Source organism: Saccostrea echinata, unplaced genomic scaffold, assembly GCF_033153115.1.
Source record: "Saccostrea echinata isolate AGI-Se365-2 ecotype Australia unplaced genomic scaffold, CSIRO_AGI_Sech_v1 ptg000001l, whole genome shotgun sequence".
Lineage (NCBI taxonomy): Eukaryota > Metazoa > Mollusca > Bivalvia > Ostreida > Ostreidae > Saccostrea > Saccostrea echinata.
In genome coordinates, this window is record NW_026889750.1 from 12,909,180 (window position 1) to 12,925,974 (window position 16,795).

Genomic DNA, 16,795 nt, shown 5'->3' on the forward strand with positions numbered 1-16,795 from the left:
GTTTAACGGATGTCTGCAACTCGGAAGGAACGTTTTGCGAAAACAGTGGAGTCATAGCATATTTTAATGACGGACATTCGAGAGATTATTTTAATATTGCCGTTTGATTGCAGAAAACTGCAGAATTTAGCAAGAAAATAATGATGCATGCGCAGATGGGGGTTAGTCGATGCCTGGCATCACAAATCCAGGGTTTGAAATTAACAATCGCCCACTCGCCATTTGCGACTAAACGTCCGTGTGGGCGATTTTAAAATGCAATTTTAGTTGCCTGCATGACAATTTCCAGTTTTGTCCGAACGTTTCCTATTTTCATTTTGGCAAGTCGTAGTTTCGATCATAAAGACGCTTGTCTTTACCAAAACGAAACAAAACAAAAAAAAACGCTTTATAGTCGTCACGTCTTGATGATCAAGACTACTTAGATCATTATCAGTAAAGCATTTTGTAGTTAAAACCGAGAAACATTATTCTCAAAGCGTCTAACTGATTCTGACAATTGTAATCATGTGGCGGTTTATAGATGGCGTCAGTCAACCAAAGAAAACAAAATTAGATAGAAAAGAATATCACGATGTCTATGATAAATCTAAAAGACAGTGAAAGTTTTTGACTGCATGGACGATAAACAGACCATGGTTAATTGACACGGAAAAAGGTATGACTTGCACTTATTGCCAACAAATACCAATGAGTACTACTGGGTCCTGTCTGTTTGTTATAGGCTGTACCTCGTACAAACTAGATAGCATTACAAAACACGAAAATTCCTTACAACATAAACATGCAGTGAAGGTGAATGAGGGAAAGAGTAAGCCTGTAGAAGAGTCTGAAGCTGGCAAGATTATCTCTACACTTAACAAAGAGAACTTTGAAAAGTTAGAAAAAATGTTCCGTACTTGTCATGCACTCATTAAAAAAAATAGACCACTTAGTGATTTTTCATGGCTTTGTGATTTAGATGCAATGAAAGGATTTGATGTAGGGAGAACGTATAGAAACATTAACTCGGCCAAAGTTTTTATTCAGTTTATTGCTTATGTTGAGTTTCAGAAGATAGCTAATCAGATCAAAGACACCAAATTTTTACCTGTGATTGGAGACGGGTCAACTGATTCAGCTGTCAAGGAACATTAGATGTGGTTTGTGAGAGGATGCAGAGCAGGTATTGTGACTGTAGATTTCATTGGTGTTCATTCAGCGAATAAAGCTACTGCTGAAAATATTGTTTACGGTTTACAAGAGACAGTTGTCAGTAATCTGAAGATGGACTGGAGTCAGATATCGAATAAACTAGTGTGTTTGAGTTGTGATGGAGCTAGTGTCATGACAGGATGCAAATCTGGTGTTAGAGCTATCCTGGAGAAAGACTGTCCATCAATTGTTACTATCCACTGTATGGCTCATCGGCTAGAGTTAAGCTTGAAGGATGTAACTAAAAAAGTGAAGACATAAGAACGAGTGAACATTTTATTAGCTGGACTGTACTATTTTTATCACAATTAACAGTGCTCTTAACATAGCAGTTCTGCAGAAAACATTTGAAACTACAAAGTCTCAGGATGAAAAGCTGCTCATTCCAACTAGAGTCGGAGGAACTCGATGGATTGGTCATCAGGTCACTGCCATCTTCCATGTGATTACATCATACAAATTTATTATAATTAACCCATATGGAACAGGTAATTATTTAACTCATCAATTTCTAAATGTTTTGAATTTATTTTTTTAATTTTACAAGAGTCAAAATTGTTGTATTTTCCTAATTATTTTTTCTAATTGAAGTTATTGGAGACAAGAGAAAGGGTTTCAACTGATGCTAAGGCAAAGTCAAAAGGCTTTTTGAAACTCTTAAAGTCCAAAGTTATTGTTGGATTTATGCTCTTTTTGCTGGATGTCCTTGCACCTTTGCGTCATCTATCACTGAACCTTCAGCACAGGAATGCATTAATATCATGTCAGCATGATTCCTTGAAAAGTGCACTGGAAGCTGTAAGGAAGAGCAAAACAAGGTTTGTTCTCCTGTAGTTTTTCAGTAATTACAGATATTGTTAATTCATAAATTCAAAGTCAAAAGTTTGATGCTGATGTATTTCAGTGTTGGGCCTAACCTCAGAAAGCTAGATGATCAGTATAAGGGCACTAAGTTGTGTAATACTGGCTTTCAACACTTCAATCAAATAAAAACCACTTTCATTGAAAGCATAGTCTGCTCTTCAGAAGAGATTTTCAGAGTTTGCACCATCTTCAACAATGCCTGTTGTTAATGCAACACACATAACTGATTTAAAAGCATGGCCAAAGGAATGGCAAAATCTGAGAGGTTTATAGTCTGTTCATGTATTGGTTTGAACTTTCAAGTTTGAATTGATGGTTATTTTAGTTCCAGATTCAAGTTTATTATGTTTAATTTCCAGGTTCAGTTCCCATTGATTTTTATTTCCAGGTTCAGTTCTAATTTTGAATACATTTTGTGTTTTCTTTTCTGTTTTTTCTAGAGAATCTTTAAAAGTAATTTTAGTGCTTGAAAAAGGAAAAATTAATTAGGTTGAAATATAATAACTTAAAAAAATTATAAATAATTGCAGAATTCGGGGATAAGGAGTTGCAAATTCTACTTGAGCACTTTGATCCTGTTCTCATAGAGGCTGGAGTGAATGTTCCTGAAGCTGAAATTGAATGGACAATGATTAAAAAGGAAATACACAAGAGGTAAATATATCAAAAAAATGTTGAGTGCAACTAATTACTTGCCAATATAATCTTTGAGAAACTTGTTAAAGTTGTTTGTTTAAATTGTAGTGATCTTCTTGGAAGTGACTGGGTCCTTATACAGAGAAAATTTGAGAACAAGTTTTCCAACATCCTTGCAGTTATTGACCTCATTTTCACTCTTTCACCAAGCTCTGCAGAAGCAGAAAGAGGGTTTTCCCAATTGAAATGCCTCAAAACAAATCTAAGATCTAGACTCAATCAAACCACACTTAATCATGCTCTCTCTATTAAGCTTCACTCCAAAAACATTATGGACTATGACCCAAAGCCAGCAATACATTCTTGGAACAGCAGTTCCATAAGGCAAAGACGCCCACTATTTGAAAGGAAGAAGAGCATAGAGACTGAAGAAATGGAGGAAAACAGTGATGCTGTCATTGCTGTGAATCATCCTGAGGAGAGCAATGCCATGGAAGAAGAAGAAAACCGTGAGGCAGATGAAGAAGAACCCATTGATGCAAGCGAAGAAGAATCTGAAACCAGTCATGCAATCGGAGATGCAGATGAAGAGTATGATTCAGAGGATGATCTAAGTGATGACATTTCTGAAAATGAAGTTTTTGAAAATTTGAAGGAAATTGAAATGGAATTTGAAATATCTGAATGATTAAAACCTTCTATAGACAAAAATAAACTGTGTTTTGTCCTTTTAATTTTTAAAATAAAAGTGTGGGCAACTAAATTTGGATGTGGGCCCCTGGGATGGCAAAGTTCAGTAGCCCACATGGCTAGCAAAAGTTAGTTTAAAACCCTGCAAATCAACTAACCCCCTAAGATACAACAGTAGAACACCAGATACACTGCATAAAAGCCATTTACCCTAGAAATAATAATTATGACTGAAAAAAAACCCCAATAAAAATATGAAATTGAAACACAATAAAAACATGAATGAATAAAAATAAACAATAATTCAATTATATTAGCTTCTTATATACACACTTACCCATTTAGACAGTATCTACTACAGTGAAAACTGATATTTCAAACAAAACTAAGTTAGTTTTCAGGCACTACACCTGATTTCAAAATTTTCTGAAAATCCAGGATTTATAATTAGTCTAAGTTTAAATAATTCCCTGTTCTAAGTACATAGTTATGAAGAGCAAGAGTGCCTCTTCAAAAATTGTGAATTTCATGGCCCCTGGGTCAAGGGTTCAGGTGTTAGGGTGGGGCTCTATTGATTATATAGAAAAATTGCATTAATTCTTTGAAAGTCTCCTCTGCTCCTGGGTACTAAATAAACTAACTTAGTGCATAGTTATGACGAGCATGGTTGCATCTTCCAAAATTATGAACTTCATGGCCCCTGGGTCAGGTTCTGGTGTTAGGGTGGGGCTCTATTGATATATATAGTGGAAATGCATTAATTCTTTGAAAATCTTCTCCTCTGCTCCTGGATATTAAATAAACTAAGTACATAGATATGATGAGCAAGGCTGCCTCCTCAGAAATTATGAATTCCATGGCCCCTGGGTCAGGGACTCTGGTGTTAGGGCAGGGCTCTATTGATTTTATAGGGAAAATGCATAAATTCTTTCAAAATCTTCTTCTCTGCTTCTGGGTATTATTCAAACCAAGGAAGTGCATGGTTATGATAAGGAAGAATGCCTCATCCAAAGTTGTGAAATCCATGGCCCCTGGGTCAGGGGTTCTGGTGAAGGGTGGGGGTGGGGGGGTCTCTATTGATTATATAGTGAAAATGCATACTTTCTTTCAAAATATTTTTTTTTCTACTACTGGTTATAAAGCAAAGAAACAAGTGTATAGTTATGATGAGCAACGGTGCTTCTTCCAGTCAGATGTTCTGGTGTAAGGGTGGGGCTTTATTTATTTAATAATATTGTGAAAATGCATTTCTTTGAAAATCTTCTATGCTTCTGGGCATATTCGAAGCAAACAGAATAAAAGTTTTAATTAATATGCAAGGGTATTTTTACCACAATTTTGAACACTTAGACTATTTAGTCAAGTGTTCTGGTCCTGGCCAGGGCTCTATTAATTTGTATTCTGCTGAGCGAAGTTATTCCCCTTTGTCATTCAACTTTGATAATTAATCACTGTAAATAATGTATTTGAAAGGTTAATTGAATAAGAGAATTATGCAAGAATATTTATTGTATAATTCAAAAAGTACTTTCATAGTTTTAAATGATCAGGTACAGACTTGGAAATAATAGATGAATAAAAATGAAACAAAAGTAGCTTATCTTTTAAAATGTTCTTCAAAGGCAAAGAGAGGCCAATGTGAGAAGTAATAATATGGGTTTAAAAAATAGACTTTTGTTAATAGTGTGCATGGTTATAGTGATAAAGAGGGGACAGATAGATACTAGACCAATTATTTTGAAGATGCTAATCATACTATTTTTCTTGCTTTTGAGCAACAAAGCTTCATTTATCAGTGTATGGATCCTCTAAATTGTTGTATTGTACTCAGGTGACCGTTAAGGCCCTTGGGCCTCTTGTTTTTAACGGGAATTCATTTGTGTACAAAATGCAGGTTAACAAAAACTTTTAGTAATTTTTAGGTCACCTGAGTCACTCAGGTTACCTATTGCTATCTGTTTTTGTCTTACGTCATGTGGGTGTGCGTCATGCATAAACTTTTCACATTTTCGACTTCTTCTCAAGAACCACTGGGCCAATTTCCACCAAACTTGTCACAAAGTATCCTTGTAATTAAAGTTTGTTTAAATGAAGGGCCACACCTTCTTCCAAGGGGAGATAATTAAGAATTAGTGAAAATTAATGGTATCTTTTAAAGATCTTCTCAAGAACCACTGGACCAGGTAAGATGAAACTTAGATGGAAACATCCTCAGGTAGTGTAGACTCAAGTTTATTAAAATCATAACCGCAGGGATAGGGTGTGGCCACAATGGATGATCAAAGTTTTACATAGAAATACATACAAAAAATCTTTAAAAAATCTTCTCCAGAACCACTGGAAGTCCCCATTAAGGAGTTGAAGGGCCGGCCCCTAAATATATCTTTCGCATATAACTTGGAAACGAAAAAAAATTTTTGAATAGTTGTTGAACAAAAAGTGTTCAACATCATGAGAGCTTTTAGGCGATATGAAGGAAAAGGGTCTGACCCCTTAAATTAGGGGCTGAGAGGGGCCAAAAATGTACAATCAATAACTCTTTAATGATCAATATTTTGTAATATATTACTGAAGCGAAATAGTTCATAATCACACTCTTTAACTAAATAACATGATGTTGACATCATATGTTACGCAATAAGGGGTCATTAGGGGCCAGATTCCATAATCTTTGGCACAATATATCTCGAAAAGGAAGAATATTTTGATAAACAGTATTGAACAAAAGACGTTCAAAATAATATTCTGAACAATATGCACTCTTTCAATTTTTGCTAGACGTCCCCATTTAGGACTTGAAGGGTCGGCCCTTAATATTTCTTTTGCATTTATCCCAAAAACAAAAAAGGATTTCTGAATAGTTGTTGAACAAAAAGTGGTCAAAATCATGAGAGCTTTAAGATGATATCAAGAAAAAAGGGGCTGACCTCTCACATTAGGGGCCAAGAAGGGCCGAAAGTCTTTAATCTATAACCCTTTAATGATCAATATTTTGTTAAACATTACTGAAGCAAAATTGTTCATCTTAACAATTTATTTATATCATTATATTTGAACAAAAATCTCAGTCAAATTCTGTATTTTGACTGAGTATTCACTGGATTTCAGTGAAACTTTCAGAGGTAATGGAACATGATATGAACTTTGTTCATCACAAAGAAAATTTGAAAAATTCCCTTCCGGTTCCAAGTTATGGCCATTTTCCTGATTTTAAAATGGATTATTGTTTTCGCAACTCCTCCAGAATGGCTAAAGATATGAATATAAGACATGTCAGAGATCTTAGAGGATGACTTGTAAATGTTCATTTAATTTTTCATGCGTCATCGATGTTTCCAGTCACCATTTGAAGTGAATTTCAAGAATTGATTTTTTTTTCAACTTTTTTGCTTTTCAATATTTTTTAATGATTTAAGTAGGGATAATAGAAAGTCTTACCTGAGTGCTAAATATATACTTTATTTAAAATTAATAAATCCTTATTCTAGAAATTAGTCACTTTTCCTCTCAAAGCGTGCATCCCCAATAGTACAGTGATTAATGTCGTGCCTCTCACGCAGGCAAGTCGGGTTTAATCTCAAGAATGTTTAAAAATTTTTGTCACTTTTCTTTACCTTAAATTTACAATTTTATCTTTAAAGTGTTGTCTGGTATTTATTGCTGTTAAATCTATTATGATATTTGTTGAAAAATCAGTATCCTGCAAATATCCCACATGCTAAATAAATATGTTACGTCATTTACAGTAACTGATTCATAATTAATTTATTTTTCAGGCCTTTCTTCAGCCCCCAGTAGCTGGACAATAATTAATTTAGATCGACAGTCCAGAGCACTGATTGCCAAAGAGAGTGAGCTTTGTCTGATTGACCATGGAGGACAGTATCAAGTTCAGGTGAATTGAAAATAAAAAAGACATACCACACCTACAGAGTTTATGTATATAGGTGTGTTACGTCTTTTTTAAACGTTATTTTTTCTTGACTGAAAGTGTCAGAATCTCTATTTTAAAAACTTTTAAGTGTAATTAAAGAAGATTCAAAATTTTTAAAATTTATTTTACATTTAACAATCCGGAAGACAAGCCCCTATGGTTACTATGTAAACAGTGTGTGCATAGCAAGCGAAGCATAAACATGGAAGCAAAAGAGAGGAGAGGAGAGAGAGAGAAAGGAAGAGGAAGAGAAAGGAAGAGAAAAGGGAAAGAGAGAAAAATAAATAAAATAAACATCTTTTTTGGAGATGTGCAAAGACCTTTAGAACTCTTCAGAGGACAGATCCCACCAATAAATAGTAGCAAAAAATCAAATTTTGAGATTTATTTTCTTGCATTCTTATTTTTGAAGCCAAATGATATGAAAACACTCAAGAAGGTGGAAAGGCCTCTAATTGTTCTCTGAACAATTAGTCTACTAGTGTTTTATTAGGTCTTTCCACCTTTCTGTGGATTCTTCTGTTTTTTCTTATTATTAAGTCTTTCCACCTTTCTGTGGAAAGACCTATTGAAATTGTTCTGACTATTATTATTATTAGGTCTTTCCACCTTTCTGTGGAAAGACCTCTTGAAATGTTTATGTTTATTATTATTAGCTCACCTGAGCCGAAGGCTCAATTGAGCTTTTCTGATCAAAATTTGTTCATTGTCTGTCATTGTCCGCGTTGTCGTTGTTGGCGTTGTCGTAAACTTTTCACATTTTCATCTTCTTCTCAAGAACCATTGGGCCAATTTCAACCAAACTTGCCTCCTTGGGTAATGGGGATTCAAATGAAGGGCCACACCTTCTTTCAAGGGGAGATAATTATGAATTAGTGAAAAATTAACGGCATCATATAAAAATCTTCTCAAGAACCATTGTGTTTGGAAATATGAACTTATGTTGAATCATTATGAGGTAGTGTAGATTCAAGTTTGCTCAAATCATGACCCAAGGGGATAGGATGGGTCCACAATGGAGGATCAAAGTTTACATAGGAATACATAGGGAAAATCTTTAAAAATATTCTTCTCAAGAACAGCAAAGCCATGTTGAGTCAAATTTATATGGAAGCTTTCTCAGGTAGTGTAGATTCAAGTTCAATTCATGACCCCCAGGGATAGGGTGGGGCCACAATGGATGATCAAAGTTAACATAGAAATATATAGGAAAAATCTTTAAAAATGGAAGCATCCTCAGGTAGTGTAGATTCAAGTTTGTTCAAATCATGACCCCTGGGGGTAGGGTGGGGCCACAATGGATGATCAAAGTTTTACATGGAAATACATTGGAAAAATCTCCTTCTCCAGAACCACTGGGCCAAGAGAGATGAAATATGGAAACATCTTCAGGTAGTGTAGATTCAAATTTGTTAAATCATGACTCCCAGGGGTAGGGTGGGCCGCAATTGACAATAAAAGTTTTACATTGGAATATGTAGAAAAAATCTTGAAAAAATTCTTTCCTCAAGAACAGCAAAGCCATGATTGGTTATATTTACATGGAAACATCCTCAGGTAGTATAGATTCATGTTTGTTCAAATCATGATTCTGGGGATAGGGTGGGGCCACAATGGACGATCAAATATTTACAAAAGCTTCTTCTATCAGTTTATTTTATACTCTATGGATCTTCTATGGATTGTTGTTTTATACTCAGGTGACCATTAAGGCCCTTGGGCCTCTTGCTATTATTATTCCTCCCAAATTTTGTGAGTGTGATTACTCCGAGATGTTTGGATAGATTTACAATTTTTTTTACCAGATAATAGGATGATAGGTGAAGTTTATATGAAATTCCGTTTTTTGAAAAATTCACTTCCAAAGTTATGGCCGAATTTCTAATTTTAAAATGAACTTTTGTCTGGTGTTTTTCTTGGAAATGGTTTTAGGTTAGGAAGTGAAAGTTTCAGGAATATTAGATCCTGATATTTGTCACTGAACAACTTAATTATGTTTGTTTTCAGCAGTTCCTTTCCGAACTGGAAGTGTATTTCTGTTGTGGTCAATTTTCGACTTTTTAGCTCACCTGAGCTGAAAGCTCAAGTGAGCTTTTCTGATCACCCATTGTCCGTCCGTCTCTCCGTCCATCTGTCCATTCGTCTGTCCATCCGTCCTGTAAACTTTTCACATTTTCAACTTCTTCTCAAGAACCAGTGGGCTAATTTTAACCAAACTTTGTACAAAGAATCCTTGGGTGAAGGGGAGATTAAATTGTTAAAATAAAGGGCCAAGTCCCCTTACAAGGGGAGATAATCTAGAAAAGACAAAAATAGGGTTGGGTCATTAAAAAATCTTCTACTCAAGAACCACTGGGCCAAAAAACCTGAAACTTATGTGGAAACATCCTGGGATAGTGTAGATTCTAAATTGTTCAAATCATGACCCCTGGTGGTAGGGCGGAGCCACAATAGGGAATCCAAGTGTTATATTGAAATATATAGGGAAAAACCTTTAAAAATCTTCTTCTCAAGAACCACAGGGCCAGAAAAGCTGAAACTTATGTGGAAGCATCCTGGGAGAGAACCACTGGATCAGAAAAGCTGAAACTCATGTGGAAGCATCCTCGGGTAGTGTAGATTCTAAATTGTTCGAATCATAACCCCCTGGGGTAGGACGGGGCCAATAGGGAATCCAAGTTTTACATTGAAATATGTAAGAAAAATCTTTAAAATTCTTCTCAAGAACAACTTGGCCAGAAAAAGTGAAACTTAATGTGGAAGCATCCTCAAGTAGTGTAGATTCTATATTGTTCAAATCATGACCTCGGGGGTAGGGCAGAGCCACAATAGGGAATCCAAGTTTTACAATGAAATATATTGGAAAAACTTGAAAAATCTTGTTCTCAAGAACCACTGGACCAGAAAAGCAGAAACTTATGTGGAAGCATCCTGGGGTAGTGTAGATTCTAAATTGTTCAAATCATGACCCCAGGGGGTAGGGCGGGGCCACAATAGGTATTACAAGGGGGGAAATCTGGTAAAGAACAGCATTGCCAAAGTTACTCAGGTGAGCAATGTGGCCCATGGGCCTCTTGTTTGCTTTTTAATATTTTTTCAGATTTTTTCAGGTATAGTAGAGATTTGTCTACAATTGCTAAATATATAATTTGTTTTAAAATCAGATGAATTTCACCTACTTTCGTTTTGCATTAAAAAAAGTATCGTTAGTACTGATAGGGCATTTCTTACTTTTACTTACATGAAGGTTGTATTTACATGTTTCTCTACATAAAAAAATTAATGCATATATTATCTTTATATAAGGATGGAGGCTACATTTAATTCCAGCAAAAATCGAAGTACCATAAGTATTGAAAGGACTTTTTCAAGATACCCACTTTTTTCTAACTAGTATAATCAGGCATGTTTTTCTATATACAAAAATCAATGCATACATTATCTTATCAATTTAATTGAAGCTACTTCCATTATCCAATAAAAATCAAAGTACCACAAGGACTGAAAGGACATTTTAAAGGTACTGCATTCTTTTACTTTAATTAATATATAGATGTTTCTCTACTTGCAAAAATCAATGCATGCATTACCATAAATAAGGACAGAGTATACTTTCGTTTTTGCAGTAAAAATCAAAGGACCATAGGTACTGACAGGTTGTTTTCTAGATAGTTCTTAATCCTTACTTCAACTTAAATAGTGTAAATATGATTCTCTTAATGCAAAAAGTAATGCATACTACTTCATATATAAGGACAAGGATACTTTCAATTTTGCACTAAAAATCAAAGTACTGTAAGTACTGACAGGTTGTTGTCTATATACTCTATTTTTACTTAAATAGTCTAAATATGCTTCTCTAAATGCAAAAGCAAAGCATACAATATCATTTAAACTGTATAGGGAAGGAATACTTTCATTTTTGCAATAAATATCAATGGACTGCGAGTACTGAAAAGAAACTTTACCCTACTTTTACTAGTATATACTGTATGTGTATCTCTACATGCAAAAATCAATGCAAACAGTAACATAAAAGAACAGAAGACCTTTTTGTTGCCATGGCAACAAGTTTCTAGTTAAGGTCTTCCATCTTCACGGAAGACCTTATAGTGATTTTATTGTTTCTTATTATTATTATTAAGGTCTTCCATCTTTAGCAGAAGACCTTCTTGTTATTCTTAGGTTTCTTTTCCACCATTTTTATTTATTTTTTTTTCTTACCAATTTTGTGCATGCAAGTTCTTGGAAACAGCTGACTTGATTTTCATGAAACTTTCAGGTCTGATAGGACATCAAAAAATCTAGATATATATTTTTTTTATTTTGATGACTTATCTTTGAAAAGTAGTGATTGTTAGCCGTATTCATTAGCATTTCACGTTTTCTTGTGAATGTATTACTTGCATATGAATAATTTCATTCATTGATTAGTTAGAATTATTTCAATTAAATTTCCATCTTTTTATGAATTTGAAAATCTTTGGATCCACTCCTGCAGGTTTGTAAAAGTCTCATCACTTTAGTACATTCAGTATGCCGGAAATGTTCATGATTCTGCTAAACTAAAAAAAAAAGTATATACATATTTTATCATCTCATAAAAAAATTTAGCCCATGTCCTATGTAAAAATGCCCAAATTGATGAGGAAAATTCAGGAACTATTTTGTGTCAGCCATGTTTTGACGTGAACCTGGCATTCTGTAAATTAAGGTCTTCCATATTCTACAGAAAACATTCTTGTTATTCCTGATATCAGAGAAAAATTAATAATTTTATTTTAAACCAATCAGATGTATCAAAATCAATTTTCTTCTAGAGAATACTTTATATAACTTGAGTGAGAAGGGGGAGGAGATTTTTCTACGAATACTTTCTTTCTTTGGAACAATCTTAGAGCTTATGGTTCAGTTCGGGGTGACATATGCTATTGCTTGCAATAGCAGATTTTCTAGTTATTATGTTCCCAAAATGGAGTTTGGGAATGTACTGTTTTTACTCTGTTTCTTACTATTATTAGGGTCTTGCGAAGCTTCCTTTCAGGAGACCCAACTGTTATTCTAATGTTTCTTATTAAGGTCTTCCGTTTCAGACGGAAGACCTTATAGTGATTCTACTGTTTCTTCTTTTTATTATTATTTTTTTTCCCCCTTTTCTTTTCTTGGCGATTTCTCAGAGATGGCTGGACGGATTTTCTTAAAATTTTCAGGGATGATAGAGAATGAAAATACGCCTAGACGATTTTTTAATTTTTTCAAAATTCACTTCCGGTCGTCAGATATGTCCGATTTCCATTTTTTTCAAAAATATTTTGTCCCAGTCATATCTCAGAAACGGTAAGAGATTAAGACACCAAACTTATATAACTAATAGATCTTGAGGAGTAGGCAAATCCATTTGGGTTAAGAGCGTCAGCCGTCACTTCCGGTCGTCACAGGAAGTGATCAAAGAAATCGAAATTTTCAACTTTTCTTTTTTGATTTTTTTCTTTCATCACATTGTTGCATCTTATTTGTAGATTCGAAATATGTTAGTCCCACCGGAAACAAAAACATCAACTTCCGGCTATAAGTGAAAAACTGCATAATTTGAGTATTTTACTTTCCCATAAATATTTTTTATAGATAACGTATTTGAACTGATTTTTGAATATGTTATCAAGACTGCAAATGTCTAAAGTAACGTCAAATATCTCTGTAAAATTCGCTTCCGGTTGCACGTTTAAATGTCCGCAAAACGAGAACTTGTCCGAGTGAGATCTCAGAAACGGTAAGAGATTTAGACACCAAACTTTTAGGAGTATTAGACCTTGAGGAGTAGACAAAACCATTTGGGTTAAGAGCGTCAGTCGTCACTTCCAGTCGTCACAGGAAGTGATCAAAGATATGAAAAATTTCAACTTTTCTCTTTTGGAATAAGACTTGCATCATATAATTGTATCTTTATCACAGTTACGATATGTGTTGGTCCCACCGGAAACAAAAATCGACAACTTCCTGTTATAAGAGAAAAACTACATAATAGGGGTTTTGAATTTTTTCCAAAATATCGCTTATAGATAGAGTTCTTTAAATGATTTTTATATACGTTATTGAGACTGCAGATGTCTAGTGTGACGTGAAATATCTTGGTAAAATTCACTTCCGGTCGCGTGTTTTCTTGTCCTCAAAATGAAAAGTTATTTCAGCGAGATCTCGGAAACGGCATGAAAGTAAGACACCAAATTTATAGGAGTAAAAAACGTTGGTGAGAAGGCAAAGCACATAGGGTTAAAAGCGTCAGCCTTCACTTCCGGTCATCACAGGAAGTGATCAAAGAAATCAAAAATTTCAACTTTTCTTCTTAAAATTAAAACTTTCATCACTTTCTTGCTTCCCTTTCGCTGTTTTGAAATATGTAAGATTCCACCGGGAAAAAAAAAACTTTAAACTTCCGGTTTTATGAGATAAACTACGTTATTTCGTGGTTTAACTTTCTCATAAATATCACTTATAGATAAGTATTTGAAATGTTTTTACATATGCTGTAGATACTGCAAAAGTCAAGAGAAAATTCAAAGATTTTTATTCAGTTCCCTTCCGGTCGTGCGTTTTCCTGTCCTCAAAATTAGAATTTGTTCTCACAATTGTTGGGCAACAGTAAAAGACTTAAGTCTAAAACTTTCAAAACTTTTATTTAGTCATCAGTTCATTTGCTTCGTGTAAAAGTCGTGTGTCGTCATTACTTCCGGTCGTGACAGGAAACGAAGCAAAAAAATATTTTTTAAGTTATTTTGTTTCTACATAAGTTTTAGGCTAATACCGACGTTGGAAAAGACATGTTCATGCAAACAGGAAGTAGTATAACGGAAGACCTTCTCATTACTAGTAATGAGTTTCTAGTTCTTCTTATTAGCTCTTCTGAGCCAAAGGCTCAAAGAGCTAATGCTATGGCCATTTGTGCGGTGTGCGGTGTGCGTAAACTTTTTAGAATATGGGCCATAACTCAAGAACCCCTTGGCCAATTATTGTCAAATTTGTCACAGGGTATCCTTGGCCCAAGGGCTCCCTTTTATACTAAAACTGGGGTTGTGACCCTTTAACAAGGGGAGATAATTAGGAAAATAGAAAAAAAAGTACTGGTTGCTAAAAAATCTTCTGCTCAAGAACCACTGGGCAGATTATCACCAAACTTACACAAAAGGATGAGGATATGTTGTAGATTAAAATTTGCACGGGGATTTACCCTGGGGCAAAGGGCGTGGTCTCAAGGTCACTTCAAAGTTGACCAAAAATTACATTTTATTAAAATGTTGATATTTTGCTTACTATAAGGACTAGGATCATCAAATTTTGTCAGTTGGTGCATCTAAGGACCTCATATCATGTTGACTCAAAAGTAGGTCACCTTGACCTACTTTTTAAATTTTGCGGCCATTCTTTTTCAAAATGATTTAGAGGCATATTTTGAACAATTTAAGGCCTATGATCATCAAACTTTGTCAGTTGATGCATCTTGGGTCCTCAAAGTACGTCAACTAAAAACTAGGTCACCTTGACCTACTTTTTGAATTTTATGGCTAATCTTTTTAAAAAAATTAAGGTTATTAATTCGAATACGGGGAGGCTTAGAATCATTAAATCTTGTAAGATGATGCATCTTGGGGCCAAAAAAACATATTTATTAAAAAGTAGGTCACAGTGACCTACTTTTTGAACTTTGCAGGCATTCGATTTCAAAGCGTTTTAGAGGCATAATTTTGACATTTTAAGGCCAATGATCATAAAACTTTGGAAGTTGATGCATCTTGGGTCCTCAAAAAAGGTCAACTGAAAAGTAGGTCACCTTGACCTACTTTTCAATTTATATGACTATAATTAAATATTTCAGGTACTAATTGGCTTAGAATCATCAAACTTTGTCAGTTGATGCATCTTGGGTCTTCGGAGTAGGTCGACTAAAAAGTAGGTCACCGTGACCTACTTTTGAAAATTTATGGCTTTACTTAAATATTTTGGGTACTAATTGGCTTAGAATCATCAAACTTTGTCAGTTGATGCTTCATGGGTCTTCAGAGCAGGTCGACTAAAAAAGTAGGTCACCGTGACCTACTTTCGGAAAATTTATGGCTTTAATAAAATATTTCAGGTACTAATTGGCTTAGAATCATAAAACTTTGTCAGTTTATGCATCATGGGTCCTCAGAGTACAACAACTGAAAAGTAGGTCACAGTGACCTACTTTTGAAAATTTATGGCTTTAATCAAATATTTAGGGTAATAATTGGCTTAGAATCATTAAACTTTGTCAGTTGATGCGTCTTGGGTCCTCTGAGTACAACAACTGAAAAGTAGGTCACGGTGACCTACTTTTGAAATTTTATGGCTGTATTTAATATTTTTCAGGAATTATTTGGCTTAGAATCGTCAAAATTTGTCAGTTGATGCATCTTTGGTCCTCGGAGTAGGTTGACTTAAAAGTAGGTCACGGTGACCTACTTTTGAAAATTTATGGCTGTAATTAAATATTGTGGGTACTTATTGGCTAGAATCATCAAACTTTGTCAGTTGATGCGTCATGGGTCTTCGGAGTAGGTCGACTAAAAAAGTAGGTCACCGTGACCTACTTTCGGAAAATTTATGGCTTTAATAAAATATTTCGGGTACTAATTGGCTTAGAATCATAAAACTTTGTCAGTTTATGCATCATGGGTCCTCGGAGTACAACAACTGAAAAGTAGGTCACGGTGGCCTACTTTTGAAAATTTATGGCTTTAATCAAATATTTCGGGTACTAAATGGCTTAGAATCATTAAACTTTGTCAGTTGATGCGTCTTGGGTCCTCGGAGTACAACAACTGAAAAGTAGGTCACGGTGACCTACTTTTGAAATTTTATGGCTGTATTTAATATTTTCATTAATTATTTGGCTTAGAATCGTCAAAATTTGTCAGTTGATGCATCTTTGGTCCTCGGAGTAGGTTGACTGAAAAGTAGGTCACGGTGACCTACTTTTGAAAATTTATGGCTTTAATTAAATATTACAGGTACTAATTGGCTTAGAATCATCAAACTTTGTCAGTTGATGCATCTTGGGTCCTTGGAGTAAAACAATTGAAAAGTAGGTCACTTTGACCTACTTATAAAATTTTATGATTATAATTTTAAAAAACATTTTAGGTATTGATTGGCTTAGAATCATCAAACTTAGTTGATGGGTCCTCAGAGAATGACAAGTGATAAGTAGGTCACCATGACCAACTCTCAGGTACTAATTGGCATAGAATCATCTTGGGTTCTCAGAGTGTGAATTGGAATTTCAAGGGTTTATGTAAATATACAGGATACTTCAAAGCTTCAAATAGAAGTGATAGGTTGTACAGTTTATCAGAAGAGCGATTCAAGGCCCATGGGCCTCTTGTTTTTTTTTCCTGCTGATTTTTGACAGGCGATTTCTCGAAGACCTTTTATCCAATTATTATGAAACTTTCAGGTTAG

General features: G+C 34.7%; 1 protein-coding gene across 1 annotated transcript in view; it reads left to right on the plus strand.

The window, feature by feature from the left end:
- Nucleotides 1-16,795, plus strand: part of LOC133185339 (vacuolar protein sorting-associated protein 16 homolog) — a 765,182-nt gene that overhangs the window by 135,393 nt on the left and 612,994 nt on the right. The window contains exon 6 of the mRNA XM_061320487.1: nucleotides 7,161-7,279. Within this exon, the coding sequence (XP_061176471.1) occupies nucleotides 7,161-7,279 (119 nt within the window). The remainder of the gene's footprint in view (nucleotides 1-7,160; nucleotides 7,280-16,795) is intronic.